This window comes from Tympanuchus pallidicinctus, unplaced genomic scaffold, assembly GCF_026119805.1.
Source record: "Tympanuchus pallidicinctus isolate F22 unplaced genomic scaffold, pur_lepc_1.0 scaffold15, whole genome shotgun sequence".
Taxonomy (NCBI): Eukaryota; Metazoa; Chordata; class Aves; order Galliformes; family Phasianidae; genus Tympanuchus; species Tympanuchus pallidicinctus.
In genome coordinates this window covers 34,757,282-34,781,559 of record NW_026294669.1, presented here as the reverse complement: position 1 = coordinate 34,781,559, position 24,278 = coordinate 34,757,282, and the positions used below count along the sequence as shown (strand labels likewise).

The window sequence follows — 24,278 nt, the reverse complement described above, 5'->3', positions numbered from 1 at the left end:
TTTCTTGAAAGCAGTGTTACCGCTGTTTAAAACTGACTTTAATCCTTGCAGACCAGTAATGGAGGAGGGAGTTTAAGTGATTATTCCTCCTCTGTCCCATCAACTCCAAGCACCAGCCAGAAGGAGCTACGGATTGATGTTCCTCCCACTGCCAACACACCAACTCCTGTCCGTAAACAGTCCAAGCGCCGATCCAACCTCTTCACGGTGAGTGAGCCAAGGAGGAGACTGTTGCTGTGTTTCTACTCGTGCTCTGTGACCGTGGCCTGAGCTTCAACCCGCTTGACTTGAGCTGGTCTAATCCAGACAGGAGTGGTGAGATGGATCTTGAAAACAAAAGCACTTTAGAATGACAACGGGGCTGTTCTCTTTGAGGATGTAAAGCAGTGAAGTCACCACGCTGGGAAATCCAGCGGATGAATTCTGGAGCCTTAGTGTGACTTCGATTATAAGATCTGCCCAGGTTCCCTAGGTTCCCACCTTCAGTGACCGAAGACAAAGCTGAGCCTCTGCTCCTAAACCCTGTCCTTGTTCTGAATAATTCTGCTGGCTCGGGGCTTCCTTGTGAGGTATCCAGTGTTTGTAGAGAGCTGTCAGCCATGGGAATTCTGTGGGGTACTGGAAAGTAGCTGCCCCACGAGCCTTTGGTTACTGCTTTCTCAGAGTTAAAAGGTATGATGGAGAAGAAAATGACTTCTTATTTTCTTCCTTCCTAGAATATCTGGGTTTTGCTTCATTGAGAGGCAAAAAAAAAAAAAAAGACAAACCAAAAAAAAAACCAAAAAACAACCAAAACACTTCAGCTGGTCCATAGTGATTGAACCTTTGCTATGCACAAGGGCTTTGGGAAACAAGAATGAAGCTTTGAGTGATGGTTCCCTTATTTTAGCAGTCTCGCTGAAAGCTTTGGGATTGTGTGTAATTGTGGCTTTATAATCAGTTTTTTGACACTTCTAACCGTGCTTTCTAACAAACACTCTTGTGCAAGCTCTTTGGTGACTGCAGCTATGCAGGAGTTGCATTTGGCAAGCCACGTTCTCCCTGTTCTCATCAAAAGTTTGCATTTTGTATTCCAAAGCTGATGTCCTGCTCACTTCCCAGCGCTGGTCGGCTGCTCGCTCCTATCCAGGGAAGCACTATGAGAAATGCTGGAAACTTCTAAACAAGGTCTGATCCCTCAGCAAGTCAAAAGTTTTGTCCTGGTTTTGGAGTGCTGAGTGGCAGCACAGTCTCACAGGTCATATTTGATGTGCCCATCTTGCCGGTGATATTTTGATTTAGATCTTCATCCTCCTAGAAAGGAATGCAAATGATGAATTTTCGTTGAGGTAGTTTGAAAAATGCAAGTTGAGTGTCTGATGAGAACTTGCCATGTTTTGACACCGAGGTTTTATAGCAAGCGCGTGTGCATCTCCCTGCTGCTCACAGGGCTCGTGCTGAGGAGCACTCGTGAGTTATTAACTCCACTAGATGTCAGTGTCATCCTGGAAACCGAGAGCGCAGCCATAAATCTGGGAGCCGAGCCGAGACCACCAGAGCTCGGCGGGAGCGTGTGCCGACCATTTCCTGCCTCGAGTGTGCATCAGGCGCTGAGAGGGCTGTTCAGATGCTGTTGACATTTGGAAAACTGTGGGTGATTTATATTGGAGTAGGTGTAAATTTGAGAAAGCGAATGAAGAGAAACATACGCATCTGCAGTCGAGGAAGAGGTCTGAGAGGAATATGAAATCAGCTGCGTGTTACCAACAGATTGAACAGACAGGTTTGCAGTAACTAACAGCACAGGGAGAACCGTCGCACAAGAGGATGTTAATAGTTGTCTTAATGCCAGATAACCTGGGGAAGAACCAAGTGCTGTGGGGAAAAAAAAATAATGTCTTTTCAGAATTAGTTTTGTCTTTTGTGTTGTGACCATATTGAACACAGTGTAATCCCTGTCCTGGAGATTGCTGACCCTGCTCGTAACGCTGCTCTCATGCCATGTCAGCCAAGCTGTAATCTGGAATTACCAGACTGAACAAATAGGTGAGATGTCTATAAAGAAATAGATGGCCTGTCTGCTAAGAGCAAAACGTGAAGCTGTGTCAGTTAGCTGTGTTTGGTTTGCTGTGCTTCTTTCCTGGACTGTTACTTGCATACGATTAGTACCACTTGCATTTGTCTAATTGCAAACTGACCCTTGTTACATCCCGTAGGTAATACGTTTAGTTTCTTCCATTAAGTTCTTGTAGCACTGGAAGAAAATTGGGTTAAGCAGAAAGAAGATGTGATTTTTTTTTTAAAAAACCTCTTACAGCTTTTGATTTGGAATAGCACCGAGCATTTTAACCATGTTTACCATTTTAAACATGGGCTTGCTGAAGCACATCATGGTGGTATCTGATCGTTACAACTTGGGTGGATATTAATGTTTTCTGCAATAGGAGGCTATCTACTTCGGCTTCAAAATAAAGCAGAAGGGTAAATGTTTTTGTTTTTGCACAGTACAACTAGGGGTGATTAAACTATTGTGCAGCACAGGTGAGGATTTACACTTCAGCAAAGCACTGGTTGCTACTTCTTGTTGGATTTCTTGTGGGCTGAATGAGTTTCAGGTACAGTGAGGCAGCTCCGTTCACATGTCAGTATTACCTGTCTTACGTGATTGCAGATTTGCAGTCATGACCTTTTAAAAAGTTAAGTAAACCTCTAGTTCAGTGTATTAGAGACCAGTACTGGTACTTCTTGGGCTGTGGATGCAGGATTCTGGTTGTGCCTGAGCTCAGCTGCAGTTTTTTCCTGGGTTGAAAGCAATCTCATTTCTAGGCTCTGATTTGGGAAAGGTTCAGTGTTGACGTAAGGCTGCGTATGACTTCTGGTGCAAAGGGAAAATAGGTCAAATGGCATTCAGGCAGGTTTTGTTTTTGTTTTGTTTTTTGACTTTTGGGACCTCCTCTGGTTTGCTGTAAAGTTTTAAATAGGATTGCTGGAAGCGTTAACGTGACGTCAGAGAAAATCCTAGCAAATGTTGATCCAGTGTGGTTTAGTGTCTGTTTTTTAATTTATGTGATCTAAAATGGAATGGATGCATTATAAATACAAAAGCATGGAAGTCTAGGGTACCTCTCTATTTGACTACATGATATAAACAGTGGAGCCTGATAGAATTCTCCCTTTGAAAACTGCGTGTACTCTTATTACCAGCAGCCAGAAGGGATTTGACTAACATCCCTTCCTAGATTTCTATGCTTGAAGCATTTGACAACGTTTTGCTTTGTAGCATTTCCCTGCTATGTGCAGCGTTCGTTTCTGCTGCAGTCACTTTTCTGCAAGAGAAGATGTGATGATTTAAAAATAAACAAATGAGTGCATAGTATTTAGATTGCTTTTCAGAGACGGGATCCTTTCTTTTAAAACAAGACAAAAAGAAACATTCAAGTTGACAACTTCCCTCCCAAGGATTTGGCTACCTTCATTGAGTTCCTTTAAAATGTCACTTAGGGCCGCTTTGCGCCATTGAAGTATTGTTTTGTGTTTTATTATTGGGAAGTGGCACTTTCAGATTCAGAAATCTGTCTTGAAGGAAGAGGAACAATAGTGATCTTGAACATTGGATTTCATCCCTCCCACTTGTTTTGCTTTCTTTCATTTATTCTTTGTTTAATTCCCTGCCATGTCATTCCATTGCCCCTAACCATAGTAACTAGTGATAGGAGCCTGCTCCCGGCAGAGCCGGGAAAAGCACAGCCTCCCCGCTGGGTAAATGTGCTGCTTAGGATGCTGTTACTTGAAGTCTTCCTCCGTGGGCTTTTTCCCTCCCCTTGCCTCCTGCCCCTCGTCCCCTAAAGCAACGCTTGGGGCATTTTCTTCCTTCCATCCCTCCGCCTGCTGAATGGGGGAATATGGAAAATGGGTATTAAGTCCCGATGCCACTGCCTTTCAGTCATGCCTTTATGCCAGAAATCAAACTCGGTGTCTTGTACTGCTCTGGTTCTCATTGGCTTTCCGTTGTGGCACTGGACACCGCAAATGCACTCGTTTCATACATCATCTGTGATTTGAAAAGCGCATGAAAATGTTTTCCCATTTCCAATATTGTGTGAGTAATGTTCCTATTGAAAAGTAATGGAGTGAAGTTGTCACTTGTCAGATCAGTTATTAAAGAGGATGACTTTCAGCTCTTCCTTTTTTTTTCTTTCTTTTTTAAAATAAAATAAATCTGTCAAAATGAATATACTTGTGTGTTCTTTCACAGTAATCGACCAGGATCTGAATGACTTCTTAAAACTCCTGTAGTCATGAAGGGAGCTCTGTGAGCTCACTCCATAGGGCAGTTCTCCTCAGAGAAAGCCAGGTCAAGTTTTAAACGTTGATTTAATTTTTCTCTTGTTGATGTTTCTTCTCTCTGTTCACAAGAGTGTTTTTCAACCTCAGCAGGTACCTATTCTTGAAATTCCAACTTTCTCAGCGTGGAAAAGTACGGGAAGAAGAACTGTAAATTGGCATGATCAAAGAGCAAAGTTAAATGAATGCGATCAGAGGCAGTGTCATGGTTGATGATCTTTCTAAAAACCTATAGATATTAGTTATATTACCCATAGAGGTATATATTCATGTATGTATGTCAGATTTTCTCAACAAGAAGCTGCAGCCTTCTTCAAGTAGCGCTATAAACTTCAGCAGTGTGTTCTGCTGGCTGTTCAGGCAGCGAGGCTGGAACTCTTTGAAACCCAAATCCCATTTCAAACAAGTGGAGGGCTGCAAATTGGAAATGGTAATTAGGTATTCAAATTCATTCAAATGTAGGGACTGTCGTGTACTTTTGTAGGTTTTCCCCCTCTTGCTTTCAGTATGTTTATATGTCAAAATACTACTTTATAAAAAATAATAATAATAATAATAAATAACACCAACTTTGTTTTTGCTCTGCAGTCTCGGAAAGGGAGCGACCCAGACAAAGAGAAGAAGGTCCTGGAGAGCAGAACGGACAGCATCGGGAGCGGCCGTGCGATCCCAATTAAGCAGGTATGCAACCAGCTTTCTGCTTGCCGTGCTCGGAGATGCACCTCGGCTCTGCAGCGCCGCGAGGCCGGCCCGCGCTCCAAGCCTTGTTTGATGTGCTCCAGTGATGAATGTGGAAGTCACTCACTTGACATCAATTAGGAGAGGTTCCTATGTGTATTAAAATAGGATCATTAGAATAAGAAGAGGGAAAATGTGACAACAGGCCTAATGAAGTGCAGTCTGCCGGCCTGCATATGGAGCGCGTTTCTCGGCTGCGCTGGCTTCAAAGGCTGCCTTTGTAGAGCCGGCTTTGATTGGGCTGTGCACTGCCCATTTGACGGGGGAAAATCAGCGTGCTGCACAAGAGCCCCTTGTGATGGCAGGAATAGCCTGATGTGGCCCTAATTTGCTATCGCAGACGGACATCTGAACACAGTTTCAGGCTGGTTTGTAACAACAAGGCAATTAGTTGTGATAATCATAGCCGGTGTGTCAGCTGTGCACTCTTGTTTGTAATTTGCTAATGAAGGAATTGTAACTTTGATTAGGTTCAGTTTCATTTAGACCTTATTATATAAGAGAACATTTACAGCTGTAATGTGTGGCCTTAATTAAACTTCCTCATTACACAACAGGACTTGAATTCACGGATTTGTTTTGGTCTGTTTTACTAGCCTAGATGCACTTTCATTAGCCCAGAAACTGAATGCTGAATTGTAGCTCTGAACGCACTTTGAAAGGCAAAAGCAATACTGGAATGTAATGCAAAGTGTTTGGGTAAATGAGATCATTTACTTTTCCAAATTAAATTACGCTGAATTCATGCAGTTAAGAACACTGCGCTAAGCATTTGCATGGGGTGCTTTACAAATGGTTTCTGCAGTAGTGTTTGCAAGTATTTGCTTTCATGCGAGCTACCATGCTGCAGGCAGCACCAGTGCCAAGTGAAGCAGCTTATTTTCTTCCCATGCAGTTCTTTTCCAGTTTCTTTTGGTTGCTTTGCTGCTTTTCAGATTCTCCCTTCCCTCTTCCCATGTGCTTCCAAACCTTGCCTGGCTCCCGGCTCAGCTTGTGGAGGAGTCTGCCATCTCCTGTTTGGTGCTGCTGTTGTGGAGGTTCTTTGTGTATTGTTTTATGCTGGGGTGAGGAAGAAGGGAGATGGCTTTGTGCTCACGCTTGTAGTGATTTCCTTTCTCAAAGCAGTTAGACTTGTTGGGGCCATCAGGCCGCAGAAGCCTAGTCGTGTCTGTGAATCTTTAGGAGACAAATTTTAATCAAACACAGCAGTGTGACACCAGATAAGCTCCGTGTTTGGCTCAGCGTTCAGAGGATGAGATTGCAGGCACCTGAAACAAGCTACGTTTTTTTTCTCCAGCTTTTGTGTGCTATGAGATAGGTTAAACCGACTGGATTCTTTCAGGTAATGCTAATTAAACAAAACAGACTGCGAGTGCAGCTGAGAATAAAAAATTGCATTGGGAAACATGCTTCTCCCAGTGTTTATTTGATGAGTGCATACTCTTCTAAATGGCACTGCATGAAATTAATTCGTGTAAAAATACATGTTTAGGACAGGTGAGATAAGATTTTAAGTGGGATCACGCTGCAGCACAATTAAGGCATCCTCTACAATCACTTGGAATTTCTGTATTGAAAATTTCATCCTCCCACCCCTGCTTTATTTGTGAAGTAAAAGAAGATGGAGCAGGGGGAAAAACAAAACTTTTTTTTTTTATTAGAAACATAGAACTTCCAGAGGAAATGTAAATGTGTTTGTGTACTGACGGAGTTTAATGGCAGTTGAAATACACGCATTAGTTTGAAGGGGCTTTTGATTACAAATTGTACTGTTCTGAGTTAGTGTAAATCTTTCACCATCAGACAAGGCTCTGAAATGAGGCACTGGGGAAGCTTTCTCCTGTCCACTGTTCAGATAGCTCTTACTTAGAGGTGGTGCTAAGTTACATTGCTGATCTGACTGTTACTGGTGCGTTCTACAGGTGTGAGACACTTGGAGCTCTCTCTGAGGAAGTAGAAATTCCTGCTAGAAAAGATGATCTCTGTTGCATTTAATGCATTAACTGTGAATAAGACAGAGGGATGTGAAAAGGAACATTCAGACCTAAAAACTTCAGTAATATGTCATGCTACTGTGCTGCTTTCAATGAGAAACCCCTTCCATCAGGATGTTTCGGTGACAAACGGTCAGTGAATAGAAAGAGAAATCTCCTTTCAGGAAGCTGAATGCAGATTGTAGTATTCACAGAGTTGCTGTGGAAAAGCTTTCTTATTATATTCTTAAAAGAGTCTTTTTAATCTTTGTCCCCGTGTTTTCCAGTCTTTCCTCCCATTAGCCCAAAAGTCACATTGCTGCACCATCCCAGCCTGCAATTACCAGTCACCTCCAGTTACATTAAATGTCCCACGACTTCTTGAAGCTGCTCTTGAGCAAGGTGCCTTTGCCAGCTTCGTGCACATACCCTCATCTTCCAAGGGAGTCAATGACCAGACCTTTTTAATCCCACTGTCAGTACTTTGTTTTTCCCTTTGCAGGTGCTTTGGGTTTGTGCATGGCTGTAATACTTAAGAGCTGTGGCGATGCGCCTCTGGTTGTAGGGAGTAAATCTGAGCTTGCACTTGCTGCTTGGTGCCTCTCTTTTGTTGATTGAGCTTGTTAGCACATTTAAATAATTATTTTTTAAAAAGCCATGGGAAGGTTCGGGTTGAAATTCAGAGAGCGTTCCGTGTTCCTGGTACTTGAAAAAAGGGTTATTCAAGAACAGCTAAGAGAGAAGTCTTAACGTTGAGATGGTGGACTCAGAGGCTTAGTTATGTGATAGATTTTGTGCTGCCTCACTGTAGGTTCTTCTTATCTACCCAGGGTGTCCCAGAAATCAGAAACAATGTCTCCCAACTTGAAGGAAAGTTAATTGGAGATTGGAGATGTTCTCTTTTCAAAAAGAAAGACAGAAAGAAAACTCATCTGAGCTCAAGGGGTATGCAGAAGTGGAGGGGAAGAACTGGTATTGGGCAGGTGTGTTTCTGTGCCTCTTCCAGTCCGAAGAAGCAGAGCTGAACCTGCTCCTTCTTTCCTCTTATGGACCCCTGAGTTCCTGAGGGCCTGGGGGAAGTAGGCACAGTTATAAAAGGAGTTTGCTTCCTTGCAAGGGAACACCTCGCTCCTTCCTGACTTTAATTTGAAGCAATGGAGTTGAAAGGAGCTGATTTTCTTATTTCTTCTTCTTTTTTTTTTATTTCTGAGTGCTATAACTTCCCTATGCTGCTAAACATGGTTTTATTCAGCTAAGCCATTTAAAACTGTTTTTGAAGAACCCTACAGTTTTTCAGCAGAAGCCCAAAATGTAAGCAACAAAAAGTTGGCGTGTTGTCAAAATGTGAGTGGTAGCTTTTTGCAAAGCCACTCTAAGGTGAATTACATTTAGGAAGTTCAGTTTAAGGGAGAAATAAAAGAAAACTGCTCAAAAGTGAGAGGCTGGGTTTTGCTTACGTGGCAGCATCAACGTGCCATCCAGCCCCTGCTCCCAGCTTCCTCAGAGGACTTGGGCTGTGCCATAACTTTCCAACAAGAACGCTGAGATTGTGTTTAACACCTTTTGTGTTAGGGAGAAGGTTAGGCTGAATGGTTTCCTCTATATGAAATGTCCTCTGCTCAAAACCACGTAGGCTGAAAATGAAGGCTGGTATCTTGATAGCCTGAGTTGAATGCTCTGAAGTGTGTGTTAGGCTCTGTGTCAGAGTGACATACTTTCCAGCATGTTGGGCTTTTTGCAGCGTTTTGGGAAGATTACTTTGTTTTCTGCAGTCTTGCAGTAGAGCATATTCAAATAATAATAATAATAAAAAAAAAAATGACAACAAGAGAAATAAAAGCAAGAAGCTCAGCTCAGCGGTGAGTGGGCTTGTCATGTATTAATTTTTCATTGCTGTGGAGAATTGTACATACATAATCACTTGATTGCAGTGGGAGTTAGCGAGCTCCTATGGTGTCATTTGCATAAATCTTGTTAAGTCAATGGCAGTTAATGAAGTACAAATGAGCCTGGAGAAGGTGACATGCAAATCGTGGGTGGCAGATGGGAGGTCTGTTTTTGGGATGGCAGCTGTGTGCTTTTTCTTTTTTTTTTTTTTCCTCCCTCCTCTCCCCCCTCCCTCCCAGACTGGAGCGTAAATAAATACACAGGAGCTTGCCTCGACTTTCTGCTTCCACATTCTCATCTTTGGCATTTGCACTTATCACAGGTGCCCACATTATTGTATAGCTGAACTATGTCACCTCGCCTGCTCTTTTACCAAAAGCCGTCCCACCGAAGGGGTTTGCATTTTGACGGGTGACCCAAACCTTGCTCACAGTGAGCAGTGCTGTGCTTCTTGTGCCCCCGGATTCCAGCGCAGCTCCCGGGTGCATCGTTTAGGGACAGCAAACATGAAACCCTGGCTTGAGCAGAAATGTTCTCATGTTTCATATTAGCTGATGGCATAGCGAAAAATTTGCCATCCATGACTTGCAAAGGTGAACTTCAGAATCCATTCGCTTCTCTGTTTGCAAATGGCTGTGTTAATGGAGAAAGCTGAATATCTTATTCAGTCTTTACTTTTAGGTGATATTTCAGATGACCTTCTTTGCCCACTAGCGTGGCACATTTAAATACATTAAAATAATCCTTGAATGAAATCAAGCATTTTGTCTTTTTTACTCCGAAATAAAAATGGTAAACATTTTTAGGGCTGAGATATTGGTGGGGCTCTGCCAGCAAACTGGGTGGGAGTTTTGCTTTTAGGAAGAAGAGCTTTTGATGCCTGAGTGGCACTTTTGTCCTTAAGATGAGCACGGAGAAAAACACAACTTCCTATTTTATAAAAGGTCACGGTAAACTTGGGGAAAATAATGTTAAAATGCTTTCAACAAATGTCAGAGTTTGTATGAAAAATGTCACCGGTCCCATAACGTCTGCAGTATTTGAGGTGTTGTGTTTTGCAATCCTTTATCAGCCATTCTTTCAAGTGACTTTTAAGTCAAGTTGTGCACTCCCTAGAGTTTCAGCTTTCGTTTGAAGCCTAGCCATTGTATTGTCAATTTTCAGTGCTTTCACGTGTGTCCTTGTCTTTGAGTGTCTCTGAAGCAACGTTCCAAACATTTCCTAACCAGGAAAAAAAATCCGTGTTGTTTCTGAGATGTTCTTAGAAAAGCCATGGTACAGAATTTGTGTTTAATTCAGGTGTTTGCTAGTGAACTCTCCTAGATAATCTGTGTACTACTCCACAGAAAGAGTCTTGGGGAAACCAGGCAGTGCTTCATAGGTGTCTGGAGAGAAACTTTGCTGGTAAACTCCAGCAGCTTGCCTCCTGCAGCCCTCCAAGCACACGTCCTGTGGTGAGTGAGTGGCACAGGGGTAGGAGGGGGCAGCTTCTTGTCACCCTTCCTTAGGCACGTTCAGGCTTAGGCAGCGTTTAGTCTGCGTTTCCTTCTGTGTTTCTTCTCACTGAATCCCCAGTTATCGGTTTGTAAGCTTTTAGCTCAGGTAGGTGGGATAAACACCTTTATTCCTTATGATTGTCATTCTGTTGAGGATGGCATTTTTGCCTGGTGTAATTTTTCTCCTGCCTGTCTACTGCTCTGTGCCCCTCAGCTCCCTTCCTTTCCCCTCTTCAGCACTCTCAGTCCTGCTGTCTCCTCTTGATTACTATTTTTCCCCTTCCTAACCTCATTTTCCTTTAAGCTTTAGCTCTAGATGGGACGTTTCTGTGTAGAGTCAAGCATGCATGGTTTTTCTGCAGAGTAACAGCGCTTCAGAGTCCTTTATTTTGGCACGTCTGGTAGTGACTTTGAAGTAGGACTTGAGAAGTGACGGTGTGCCACATCCAGTCAGTCAAACTGATTTGCTTAATCCTTCTCACTAGCCGAAGAGCTCCGCAGTGCTGCAGGCAAGTGTCAGACCTGAGAGCCACCATCGACATGAACAACAAATGCTTTTTGCAGCAGGTTTTGTAAATGTTTACTTTGAGTTGACCAAAAGAGAGTACAAATAAGCAACCTTCTTAGTGTCTCCTCCTGCTGAATTCATCTGACTTGACAGGGTGAAGGAAGCTGGTATAGTGAGAGCAGGGTGCTCCCCACTGCAGCAGCTGGCGTGTAAGCAGGCCTGGGCTGGTGCTGAGCGCTGCAGCTCGCCCTATTGCTCTTCCATCTGCATGCAGCATCAAGCTCTGTTCTGGAGTAATGCATTTCAAAAGAAAGCCAACAGCAGATGTCTGGAGGACCTGTACTTCTCCAGGATGCTTTAAATGGCACACGGTAACCTGACCTGCAGCCTGAGCTCGTGGCTCTTTCACACAGAGCCCCAGGGCACTGCCATGTGCTGCTGCTCTGTTCTCTGCCCCAGAGGACTTACCAGGTTCCCGGAGGCTTCTGAAGAGCTCTTTGCCATCCAGGATTGGTGACTCTGGAGGGTGGCTTTCCAAAATTCAGAAATGACACGACTGACAAGGCACTGGCAAATGGCAGACTTTCATTTATTTATGTCTACCTTGAGGTGTAATTTACCCTGTCACGCTTCTGTCTAATCACAGTAATCAGGATCCAGATATGCTTGTACAAACACAAGAGTATGGGTGTTAGCCAAATAACTCTTAGTGCTGAAATCTTCTGTGTAATTCCTCTGCAATTGTTTATAATCAGAACATACACATTTTTGCCGTGTTTTTAATTAGTTGATTACTAGTTATAAAATGTTTTGTGCTCGCTGTGGTTCTGTAAATTGTTAACTGGTAGCGACCAGTATAATTAAATATTTCAGAACACTTGGCTATGGTTGCATTGAACTGTGAAGAAATAATGTTATATAGCCAATCAAAAAGAGATACTTGTAAACTCATTTAAAGCGTCAGAGTGTGTTAGGACTATCATGGTGATGCTTATTGCAGGAGAAATTAAAGATACAGTTTTGTGCTAAGAGGCAATACAGAAATTAGTTCCTGAATTAGTTGTTAATTGATTTGGTAATTCCCTCGGGTCTGCATGCTCTTTTTTCCTTTTTCATTGTTGCATTCAGTTAACAGTGACTATTCCCAGTGCACTTGAAATATTTTTTCCAATTAGATCAAATGTGCCCTTACGTCAGAAGAAGAGCTCCAGCTTTGCATTCACCTGCTTGGAACAGCATTTCATTTGATTGTGAAAGCTGTTTCGTTGTGCTGGTGGTAGCACACCGTCCCAAGTAGTGCTGACTATGTGAAATGAAATAGCACGTAAAGGTTCCTGGATTTCTTTTAGAATGAAGATCCTGTCATTAATTATTACTTTTTCTTCAATTTTCTTCAATTACCTCAGTTGCAATGGATTTGTCACCCGTAAAGCCCAGCACCTGCTATTTTGTAGGTATCCTCAGTGAATTTGTGCAGTCCAGCTCGGTGCACTGCTCTGCTGAAAACCCAACACAACCCTCAAAGCTCCGAGCGTTAAACCCTCCCTGCCTGAAATTAAGATTCCTACCTGTGTCAGTCCAGGGGAGTTTTGCCCCGTTGGGTTTTAGCCAAAGGAGGCATGCACAGGTAGGAACCCCAGCACCCCTCAGACTGGGACAGTTTCTCTCCTCCCAGCACCCAGTCCCACTGAGGCACCTACTTCTTCCCCCTGTCTGGGTTCTACCGTTTTCCCTTCATGAGTTGTTCAAAGGTTGCAGAAGAAAGCTGGGATTTGGGTGTTTCTGTTATGAGGACTGAATTTCTTCCAATGTTTCTTTTAATTGGTGTCTGCCTGGTATTTAAGAGGCCCTAACATGCAAGTTTTCTGTCTCCCATCCTATGAATTGCTCTTGATACAGCTCTTACTCCCTGCAAAATTGTACTGGCAGTCTCAAGCATGCATAGACAAAGTGAGCAGCACGTATAGTTAGTCCTTATTTTATCAGTTTCCAATTAATGTCTGGTAGGGGTTGAGGTGATGTTTGAGAGTTATGGAGGCCTTACAGTAATATTATTTTCCGAAAATTGAATTCTATAGTGATGTGCATATGGCTTTCATACCTCTGAGGATCTATAAATGAGACATTAGTAATACAGTTTTTAGAGAAATTATCTTCCTATCAATGTTTTAACTGCCTCTCACCCTAAGAAGCTACAACTGTCAGTGGGAGCCTCTTGGATTTCCCTAACAGAATCAAGCTGTGGTAGAGAGGCACTGACTTACTCATAAGTTTTCCCAGCTTATTAATCTGTCTTTATGGTGCATTACATTATAAACATGATTATTCAGTTTACTTAATAAAGAATTACATTTGAATGTTTATCACTGTCACTTACAGCAGTGGACACAATTTCAAAGGTAATTCAGCTTATATGACCAAACTTCAAGAAGTGAGCAAAAGTAAGGCAAGGGTAAGAAGAAAAGTAACAAAGAACTTAAGGAAGAAGTGAGGCTGCGTGCCTGCAAAAGGAAAACCAAGCACTGTATTCAAAACCTGTGTGCACTGTATTCAAAACCTGTGTGCGTTGGAAGCAAGAGCAGAACATGGTGGAGAGGTGTCAGAGTGCTTTGGAGGAGAGGAGGAGGGAATGATCGAAAGCAATATAGGTATAAAAGAGAACATCAATAAAGAAAGCCATAATATGACTTTAAAAAATTTATTAGAATTTTCCAGTGCTGAAATGGTGTCATATATCAAGGTGGCATCTCAATGTGACATGCAGAGATTGGCAGGAAGGAGGTCACTAAGGTATCTTCACTGTTGCCCTTAGGCTAAGAGCTGGCCCTTAGCCAGAAGCCTTGACCGAGCTTGTTGTACATAGAGGCTGCTTTAATGGTTTATCTCCATATCACAGAAATGCTTACAAGAGGCATTCTTCTTTATTTGAGCCATCTCTAGCTCTCCTTGAGAATTAAAAAAAAAAAAAAAAAAGAAGAAAAAAAAGAAAACAACTTACTGAAACTGTGGAATGACCCAGTGGCTTATTGAGTGCATCATTTTATAAATGGTGGGTGGGAATAATTGACCTTATGTTATTTTTAGTACACGAGATCTGCTGATGCCTTGGTACTAGTGATCTCTCATTGAGTGATAATGGGGATAAAGAAAATTGCTGCAAATCCTTCAGGACCGAGATTTGCTTTCAAAGCTGTGCTCGTTGTGTGTTGGTTCTTCTTTCATGGAAGCTGGTTGGCACAAATGTCTTTGTTTCGAGGAGCTGCTCTGTATTGGAGGTGAGTCCGTATGTGTCTGTGCTAACTTGGGTGGCTGCAGCTCTTCCTCTGAGGGCACGAGTGAGGAATTAGGAGGAAGAAGTGACATAACAAGATTAAGTGGAGCGCTTATGACAGTTACCAAGTGAGACTGCCTGATAGACTTTGGTTGACACGATGATTATTAATATGTTGTAAAGATGTTTTGGGGATTCCGCCATATTTGTATGGTTGCCAGCAAAATGTTGACAGTTGCATTGTGGTTAATAAATTCATTTAGATTTATAAGCATTGTTTACAGAACCTGTTCGCCTGCTGAAACTCTAACAGCATCTGTTCCTTCTTACTAATTAACTGCTAATTACGAATGAGCTTTGTGTGTTTGTCAGTATAACTGGCTCATGCATTTTGTAAGGAACATTAACAAATTGATTTACATAGTGGTAAAGCAATCAAAAGAGTAAACTGAACAGCACGCATTTAAAGCCCTTTAGCCTAATTTTTTGAACGAGGCAAACCTTGGGCATCCGAAATATTTTCATAATTCTTTTGCTACCCTTTAATTTTGAGGTAATTGCGTGTAAGTCTGAATCGGGGGCTGTTGGTCCACCATCCCTTGTTGTGTTTTCATTTAAAAAGTAAAAGCTTTGGCACTACTGGTGTTTCAAGTTTGTGGACCCATTTATGCAGAGTGTAAATAGCGATGGCTAATTGCAAACAGCAGTGGGGTGAAGAAGGGGCATTGCTGGTGGTGGGGGCAGTAGGCTCTGTGGAACGTAGGTACTCTGTGCAGTCTCTGACATGGCAGCTGTGGTGCTCACTGCCTTCTTGTTAGAATGCCCTTCTCTCTAAACCTTCTCTTCGAAACCCTTCTGACCCCAGTGATTAGCAGCACATCTTGGCAGATGGGCCAGATGTTGGCACTTAAATATTTTGAATTTAAATGGAATAATTCAGCAGAGCAACTCTTGAAAATAAAGCTAACCAAAATCATTAATTTATTTTGCTTGGGTTTGGATAAGGAGAAAAATCAGAGAACTGCATCTTCTGTTTGTCAGAATCCTTTGCTTGATGATAAATTTGAGATGATTGAGGTCATCAGATGACATGGGGTTATTTTAGATACAGTTGTCCCAGAGTTGTAAAGCTGGAAATGAAAACTGCAGTAACACAAACACGCAGCTGAAGGACTGAGCTTTCCTGAGTGGCTTAATGTAAGTGTGAGAAATAGCGTGGTGTATATATAGAATAAAACTTGCCAGAAAAGCTTGATTGCTTTTTTGATAGAAATTCAGAATAAGTGGATGAAGCAAACATAACAGATGCAAAATGTTTGGATTTTAGTAAAGCATTTTGAAAATGCCTTGCTGACTCTTAATTGAAAATGTATTCAGATTCATTTGGCTAAAAACTGTGATGTGGATTGAAAACAGTCTGCATGATCATAAACAAGTTGGAGCTGAAGCACAGTTGGGGCTGGCTGGAAGCAGGACAACAGGGCTTGGTTGAGCACCAAGCCTGCTTCCATGCAGCAGTCCCATCAGTGTTGGGGTTGTGAGTGGAAGCAAACAGGCAGCAACCACAGTTGTGATCTGTATTATAAACAGTAGAGAAAGGCACGTCTTGAAGGTTACAAGGACCAGAGATGGTGATAAATTGAACCAGGTTTGATGCAAACACATGCAGATCTGTTAACAGAAGCGTAATAATCTTATTCTGTCCAAACCGGTTGCATGTCAGACTCTTCTTCTCATTTCGTTGTTGCTTGTGGTACGTGCCACTGCTGTCTGCCTGCTTGAAGAAGTCTGTTTCTGTCCTCCTTTAGACTCAACGGTGAAATCAAAAGCAATATGGTAGAGTAATCTCTAGGCAGGGTGATGGGAGATGAACCGAAACTGCTAACTTGAATTGAAACCCAGCTGCCCTCATTTTTGTTATTTCAACAAAATACAGTTTTGGAGCGTGTTCTGTACGAAGGCACTTCTCTAACAACCCTCATTGGCATAGAGCTGTTGATGTGCCTGGAATGGGCACTCCCAGTGCAGTGGTAGTCAGGTTTTGCAGTACAACGCACACAGAAAACCAAGTGGACTAAGTTCTCCAAAGTCAGTAGCTTCTCTTCCAAACATGAACACCTGGGTTTTCAGTCTTGTGCTCCAAACCAGGCCCAGAAGTGACATGTGCGTGGAAGTTCAATGTGGTTTCAGATTTGGGAATTGAGTGCAAGAAAAGGTGGATGCGCTTTGAGAATAAAACAGCATTGAGTCGCAGGAGAAAAGGGATCTGACTCGAGCATCAGGAATGGCCATTTAAGAAACATAATCTAAAATGCATGCAGCTTTTTTTTTAATGTTAAACTCAGTGAGGAGGCAAAGTGCTCAAGGTGGTACTGGAGAGAATCCCAGCTCTGTGGCTCTGCTGGCAGATGGGTCTGTCTGAAGGTCTCTGGAACTTCCCATTGCAGCACTAATCAGTGTATGTTTGCACTAGTAATGTGGGTTCTTGTATCTCACGTCTGCTTAGAAGACGAGAGGGGAAATGACTTCTAATTGTAAAATTATATGTAGGGATTTGGAGTGTTTGCCAGGAAAAGAACTGCAGCTGATCTACTGTGAGACACAAGCACACAGCTGTGGGATGATTATAAGGAGATTATTTCAGGCTTAATTCTAAGCGAAACTTACTGGACTTTGGGGGCTGTCAGACTCTAAAATTCTTTTTTTAAAGGAACAGTATAAAAAAAAAAAAGTAATAACATGGACTTTCATGGGGTGGAAAAAAGGGAGTGGGGAGAGCTACTGAGACGTGTAAACAGATTGTGTAGCGTGAGCGCAGAGTTCATTTCTTTCCCCTTTGTGGCGAGTATGATTCTTTGTCACAAAAGAAAAATACCAAGACGTACCATTTGCAGAATGGTTTATAGTACAGTATATCACCCTATTATGAGTGACAGTATTTAAATGGTTGGGTAGAGAGCTGGAGAACTGCAAATCAAGCTGCTAGGTTAACGTCTAATGCTCTCTTCTCTTGTGTGAATATTTCAGGAGGAAAAATTAAGAAATCTTTGAGTGCAGCAGGTATTGGAAGGGAAAATCAATTAAAATAGCAGGGCAAGTGGTTGAATTGTTTAGAAATTCTGAAGGTGAGTTACAGAACAGAAGAGAACAGGGAATGGTTAAGAAGCAGGTATCATCGCTTATAGAATCAATTTTAAAAGCTGCTCCCTGACCAAATTCAAAAAGGACAGTGGGCAAAGTGATGCTCTGTGAATTGTAGGAGAGAGAAAAGGAGAGAAGGGAGCTCTGAGCGTACTGGGTGAGGAGAAAAAGAATTACTGGGATGCAAACTGAGTAAGTATAGAAATACATGGTTGGTGTATTTCCTGTATGACAAACACTCAGCTCTTGCTATTAAAAATGAAGAAAAAAAAACCACCAAAAACCCAACAGGGCACGCTGTGCGTGTTAGGTCTCCTGAAATATGTAGGGTTTTTTTGGATTTCCAGTGTTGTGTGTGGCAGCTGAGCTGCACAAACCCGTTCTGGTGCTTTAAGAGGGCAGTGCATCCCAGTGTTACTGCTGGTACTGAGCAGTACTGAGGTTAATGGCATGGCAAGGAACTTCAGAATGTTTTCTGAATCATCCTTTTGTATGGTAAATGTTGCTCTCAGTTTGTAAGTGTGGATGAGAAATTAAAAGTGCATGATCATAGTTGTTAGTGCTTTAATCTTGCAGCCTAGTGATTCCTGATACAGACTAAGTGACACTTAATTCAGATTCAGTGACGTTTCGTATTGTCAGTGTGATGTGGTGAAGAAATAGGTTTATTGAATCTTAGGGAGCACAAAGGTGGCAAACTCTCTGCTTCTGTAGAAGGGGAGGCGGCAGACAAAAGCATTGGGCTATAAAGGTAAGAGGAGGATAGGAGAGCATGCCAATATGATGGATAACAGGAATAGAGAAGCAGAACTCACACGGAAAATAGTGCTGCTGTGAGAGCTCAGGTGAAAATGAAAGGGAAACAAAATCTATAGTAAACAGGTAAGAGGAAGGAGGAGAAATATTGAACGATGGCTGTTGAACAAAGATAGGAAGCAAAAACAAGAAAACAGATGACGTTCAATAACATCTAAAAATCTTAAGCATCTTTCAGAAAGTAGCACTGCAGTCCCTAGAGGTGCCTGGTTCCTAAGGTGCCTAAGCATGAAGCACGGTGATTGATTGCCAACTGGAAGCAATGCATCGGTGCTCCTGGAGTGCTCTGCTATTTCGGCACATTGTCAATGCCTCTGAGCTGTTTCCAATTGAACAGTCTTAAGAGCTTTCAGTCTATAGATTTTGGTAACAAACGCATTGGAGTTGATACATGCAAGCTGTCAGAGTGCAAGTTTTCCCACTGTTGAAATCTGAAGGCAAAATATCAGCATCTGTCTGGAACAGTTCTGATGTTGTGAAAATAGTTACCTAAAAAACGTAAGATGGAGGTTTCTTTTTCTGGAGGAGGAACAAGGTGTCTTAAGAGAGTCAGCATCTCTGTCTAGAGCATTACGTGGGCCAGGACTACCTTCCAGAGCAGGATGAGCGTGCAGAAATACTGACCTGCAGTGCTAAGCAGAGAGGTTTGATGAGGTTGGTTATGCCAGGCAAAGGCTTCAGGAAGCAGCAGGTCTTCCCTGTATAATACAGATATGTTTGGAGAAGGTCTGAGAGAGAAAGCTCATTTCTGGATCGTGGCAGATAGAGCCTCCCTTTGTTCAGGGATTGGAATATCGTGCTTCTTTTAGTTTTAGTCTCCTGCAGGAATATTTTTTTGTAGGTCATTTCTGTACTGTCAGAATGCTGCTGATGTGCTGGTCCCAGAGAGATCACTGTTGTGGGCTGGGCAGATGTGGCACGAGTTTACCCCTGTGTAACACAGCAGTGCTTGGGCACATGATTTGCTTTCCTTGTTTGTAGCTTTTGGCTTCTCCTACTGCAACTCTGAAACAGACAGCTCCTGTTTTTACTTACCTCTGAGATCCCAAAAGATTAAGCTGACCCAGCTGGTTGAAAGCTCATATTGCCAGAAAGTTTGCATTTCTGTGCACGTTTTAAGAACAAATTTCAGTAGGTGGTGTATATAATGTAAGGTTCTGTGTGTCCTCAGCAAAGCTGGGTTTTAAGAGCTTAGGATTAATTACTTCCATGATTTTGAATAATTTGTTGCCACAGATATTTTTGTGTGCTTTGTATTGTGGGAGAAATAGCAGTGACTGTTGTATCTTTATTTGAAGTAGCAACAATATGATGCAGAAATTCTTGTGGTTTTTCTGACAGTAGGACATCAATCAGTAGGCGAATGCATTCTCCAAAGGATTCTCCTGTGCAGTTATTCATGTTTACTCATAATTGTTTTAATTTTTATCGACATGCTTTGAGATTTTGAATTTTAGATATTTTCTTTTGGAAGACGCACCGATGTCTCTTGGGATTTTGTTTGTTTGTTTTTGTTACAAACAGAACTTGAATTTGAGACACGTAATCCTCAAGGTAGATAATAATCGTAATCATCAAGATAAGCAGTGAAACCCTGACAAGCAATTGTTTCCCCATGTGATGCATCTCTCTCCACCATGTTGATCTGAGCTCCAGTGAGCTCAGCCCTTCTCACTCCATCTCCAGCCTTCCCACCATCAGCACTGCCTAAACCCTCTGTGGCCAGTTAGGTTTATATATCACCTAAGGAGCTATACCTTAAGAACCTGCTGAAAACCTAACTCGAAAAACCATTCTAAAAATGCTTTAATTTGTGTACAGCAGATACGATTGCGGTACCTTTCCCAAAATGAGTTAGTAATCAGCCCTTGTAATAACGTGGGATTTCTCTTTCCCTAGATCCTTTCCTTGCAAATGCCACAGGTATTATGGCAGCCTTAAGTCCGTCCCCAAGAGATGGAGACAGCTATGCTGACACACACCATTCTGTGCTCAGGTCCAGCTGCTCCCAGCTAACACAATCCCTCACATTGCTCCTTACCTCAGCAGGAAACGTAATCCTTGGGTTACAGAGCCTTAGTTTGAAATGAAGTGTGTATTTACACCTCTGTTTGGACTCTGAGCAGGGGCAGAGGAAGCATAGCCAGGGGTTCTGTGCAGAGAAAATGTGTTGAGAAGTTTAGAAGGACAGATGTAGAAAATGGAACGTAAGTAGTTACGCTTGGTTTTGGTTTTCTTTAATTATCTGTCCGTCCTGTACAAGCGCTTTCCAACACCTCATTAATAGGGATTTTGTCTGGTCCTGTCTGTGAAGAGTTGTCACCATTAAGCTAGTTATAATAGTGACAAATTAATGCACATCTGCACTTTTCCCTATGGTGTGCAAAGAATAATGTATTACACAAACTGCTTGGAGAAACCACGGTTTAAATATTTTAGTGATGCGATATCTAACACTGACCTGACAGATCTCTAATAACTTATTGGTAGCGTTCACTTTATAATGTTGCTGCACAATAAATGTGGTTTTTCCCTGGTTATTTAGTTTGGAGGATCCCTGAATTGGTCTCCCTTCATCTGAAAGGTATCCTGGAGATGGTGTTTGCCAGAGCTCTAAGTAAAAATGACTTTGTTCTCTGCTATGTTAAATTGGCTGGTTAATTCTGGTGTTATTTACCCTGTAATTCATTAGTTTTACTCTACCATTGGCAGCTGACAGGCTGTAATTTCATGCCTTGCAATAAAAGATGTCTCATAATCTGCTTCATTTAGCAGCAAGAGAATTTAATGAAATTAACTGCAGCCCTAATTATGCTAGTGAATACTAAAGACTGCTATCAAGTTTCCTCAGAAAAGGACAAGGTCCACCTCATGAAGGATTTAGAATATAATTTCTTGGGAAAAGTTGCAAATGTCTCCTTCTATTGGCCAACAAGGGCCAATTACAAGTGCTGATATGACTTTAATGAACTAGTTTATTCTGAGTATCTCTCAAGGAATTCTTTTATTATTATTTTCTAAATATTTGAGCAAATTTTAGCGGGTTCTCTGCTTTGCAATAACTGATCTGTGAACGTTTGTTTTACTCAGATTTCAAGGAATTTATCCACCTTGTTGTGGGACCTTATTGATGAATGCATCATGGATGTTGGCCTTTTCCAGCCAAGAAGGTATCCCAAATACTGCCTACTTTTTAGAGTTATCTCGGGAGTTCTACATCCCAGGGATGTACAAATACTCTTTCTGCCATGATTCATTAGAATTTCATAGCTAAATTACACGAAAGCAAGAATTGAAAAGAAATATCAAGATTCAAAAGGAAGCTTGACAGAAGAGTAGTGCAGTCGTGTGACTGCGAAAGGAGAATAGATGCTAGGAGTGTTCCTGGGGTGATGACAGCAAGGAGGTTGTTGTTCACGGTTTTGTCAAGTAAGTGATCTTTGTGTCTATTTTCAGCTTCGTATTTGAAAGGCCTTATTTTATTTGTGGCACGATTTTGTTGATTTCCATTTGGAGGCATTGGTTGATGTATTTTTGCCAAATGCGTGCTAGCTGCTCGCTGAGCGCTGCCACGCTTAAACAACATGATGTGAAATGTAACCACCATTTTATGGCTTAAACGATGTTAAATGTAGTTAATTGGAAAAACTTTTAACTGCAGAGAATTTCCCTATGAATAGCCTTCATAATAACCATCTCACTATAAAACGCAAAATGCTTTGCTCACAAGGACAACTGTACTATAAAGGTGAAGTGTATTGATCAAATTACCTGAGATAATAAACTTCGGATGAATAACTTCTATATTGATGAATGGGAGAAGTCTTCCTTTTTGCCTGATGCTGTTGGTGTGATGGGAAGGCTATTGAGAGAACAGTGTTATACTGTGTGTGAATGTTTCAATCAATGTTTATATTTTTAAGTTAAATAGCAGTGTGAAATTGTTGGTGGAAAATTGCTTTGGAGTTTTTACTGTTTCTGTTCCAGTTTCTTTTATTCTAATCTTTCACTCGTTGTGAGTACAATTGTCTCCCTTTGGTTAAAAAGTTATAGGACTACATAAAACTGAGTGTTTATGGGGGAAAGACTTAAATTGGTTTGTATTTGCAACAGCTTGTAAAGCTAAATAAAGAAACAATAATGACCTTCTTCATATGCGTTAGGGAAAAGTGAGGGCAGAACACAACTGGACTCGAGTGCTGTCAAAGGGTTTTGGGCCTACAGAAGAGGAAGAATCACTGTGGAGCAGAGCGGAGAAACAAATGGGATGTTCTGTTTTTTGTGAAGGGCTGCTCAGAACGTGGTGTTCCTTTACTTTCTGATGAGTGAGGATTTCATGAACTTGTTAGATCCATCTCGCTCTTCTCTCTCATAATTGTATCTACCATTCATAACACCTTGAGTTTCAGATGTGACCACAGGCGTACCTTGATGCCTTCAGGTATATAACTTGCAATAAACCTAATCCAGCCCTTTTTTTTTATTATTTTATTTTAACCTTTCAGAATACAAGAACAAAGCCTTTTGTTTTAATTCAGTCTGTAGTAATCGCTCATTGTAACGTTTATGGGTGAAGAAGTTAAAAGAGTGCTGCATTGATTGAACATTTTGGAATATCTTCAGAATCCTCGTGTAGAACGGAGGCAATACAGAGTATTTAATATTTCTTTTGATGTCTGCAAAATATATAAAAAATTGACCTGAGATTGAAATGCACCACGATGTAGTTGTATAAATGCACTGCACTATAATTTGAAACAGACATAAAGTGGGATTCCTTTGTTCTACATGTTGGAAGAAATTATTGTTAGGGAAAAGTTGTGAGACAGTGTGAAGTAATGTATGGTTGTGATCACCTTGTTACATACATGTGCGTATAAATGCGTGTGTTTTCATAAGTACATGTGTGTATGTGTGTATGTAAAATCCCTGTACAAAAAGGTAACAAACATTCTGTAGAAAGGGAAAAGCTGGAGCAGAGGGCAACCAGAGCGAAGCAGAGATTTGAGAATCTCAGTTTATTCCAAAAAGGTGAGAAAGACAAGTCTGCTGCAGTCTTTGGAAGGAGATTAAGAGGCACTTTCTTTTATTGGCAAGGCTTGATTTTGCGAGGTGTTTGAGCTTGTGTCAAGTGCAACCTGAGGGGGCAAGAACTTCAGCTGGAGGAGAGGCCACGCACCACAGGAATGGAGACTGGATGGAATGGAATCTGAATAGCAATAGAACAGGAACTTTTAAAGCGTTACATGCAAAATTCAGTTTGGGTTATTGGCAGCCCTTAGCTTGGTTAAGAGATTTTAGAGCTTGTTCCTTAAGCGGGATTCATTTTTGCTGGCTACCTTCTTGCTTTCGGTGAATAATGTTTAGTTGATACCTGTGAGCTACGCTGCCCAACTTTTAGCACCCAAAATTAAAAGCTCCATTTGAAATGTGAAATAGATCAGAAGCCTGTGGAGGCAGAAACTTGGCTGTGAAAGGGGGCTTTGATGTCCGTAATGTCTATTGTTTAATGTCTGGTTTTTGCTTTTAAATGCCAAGGCACAGCATGGAGGCCAGGCCCTCCCATGGTGCCACACAGGGTGCTTTGGGTGGTAGGGGGAAAAAAAGAGAAATGTTCCGTACTGTGAGGACAAGGTTGACAAGTACGAACGCTTTTGGAGATCTTTTTAAAGGAATTGTGCTATAAAGTGTGCAAATTCATGGTGAGCGTGCCGGGTGCGTGCATGTGTGCAAGAGAAAGTTAGCAGTCAGTCAGGTTTTTATCTCTTAATGAATAGAGACTGCTGAAGTAAGGGTTAGGTAATTGAGTTTATAATTAATTAGCCATAACCCTCATCAGATAAAGCAGTTGTCGAGATTTTTTTTTTTTTTTTTTATCTCCTTTCTCTCCCCAGGGCCTGCCCTTCTTTGTCCTTGCTCTGACAGCCAGCACTTATCTTGGGCCTAGGCCAGCCCCGCGCCCGCCATGCCCTCCCCCTGCAGCCGCGCGGTGGTCAGCCGCAGCCCGCATTGTCCTGCGTGGCTCCCAATCAGCCGGCTGTCGGGCGCGGGATGATGAATTAGCAGGAGGAGTGGACGCGGAGGTGAGCTCCAGATTGGGCTCCCGATAGCTGTGTTGGGCAGTC

The 24,278-nt window shown here is 42.0% G+C and overlaps 1 protein-coding gene across 9 annotated transcripts in view; it reads left to right on the top strand.

The window, feature by feature from the left end:
* The window catches only part of AGAP1 (ArfGAP with GTPase domain, ankyrin repeat and PH domain 1), a 288,123-nt gene that overhangs the window by 125,728 nt on the left and 138,117 nt on the right, over positions 1–24,278 (top strand). For 8 of the 9 annotated variants that reach the window (XM_052675877.1, XM_052675873.1, XM_052675879.1 and 5 more), the window contains 2 exons: positions 52–207; positions 4,912–5,004. In XM_052675877.1, coding sequence (XP_052531837.1) covers positions 52–207; positions 4,912–5,004 — 249 coding nt within the window. The remainder of the gene's footprint in view (positions 1–51; positions 208–4,911; positions 5,005–24,278) is intronic. The other variant, XM_052675876.1, reaches the window with a different exon arrangement.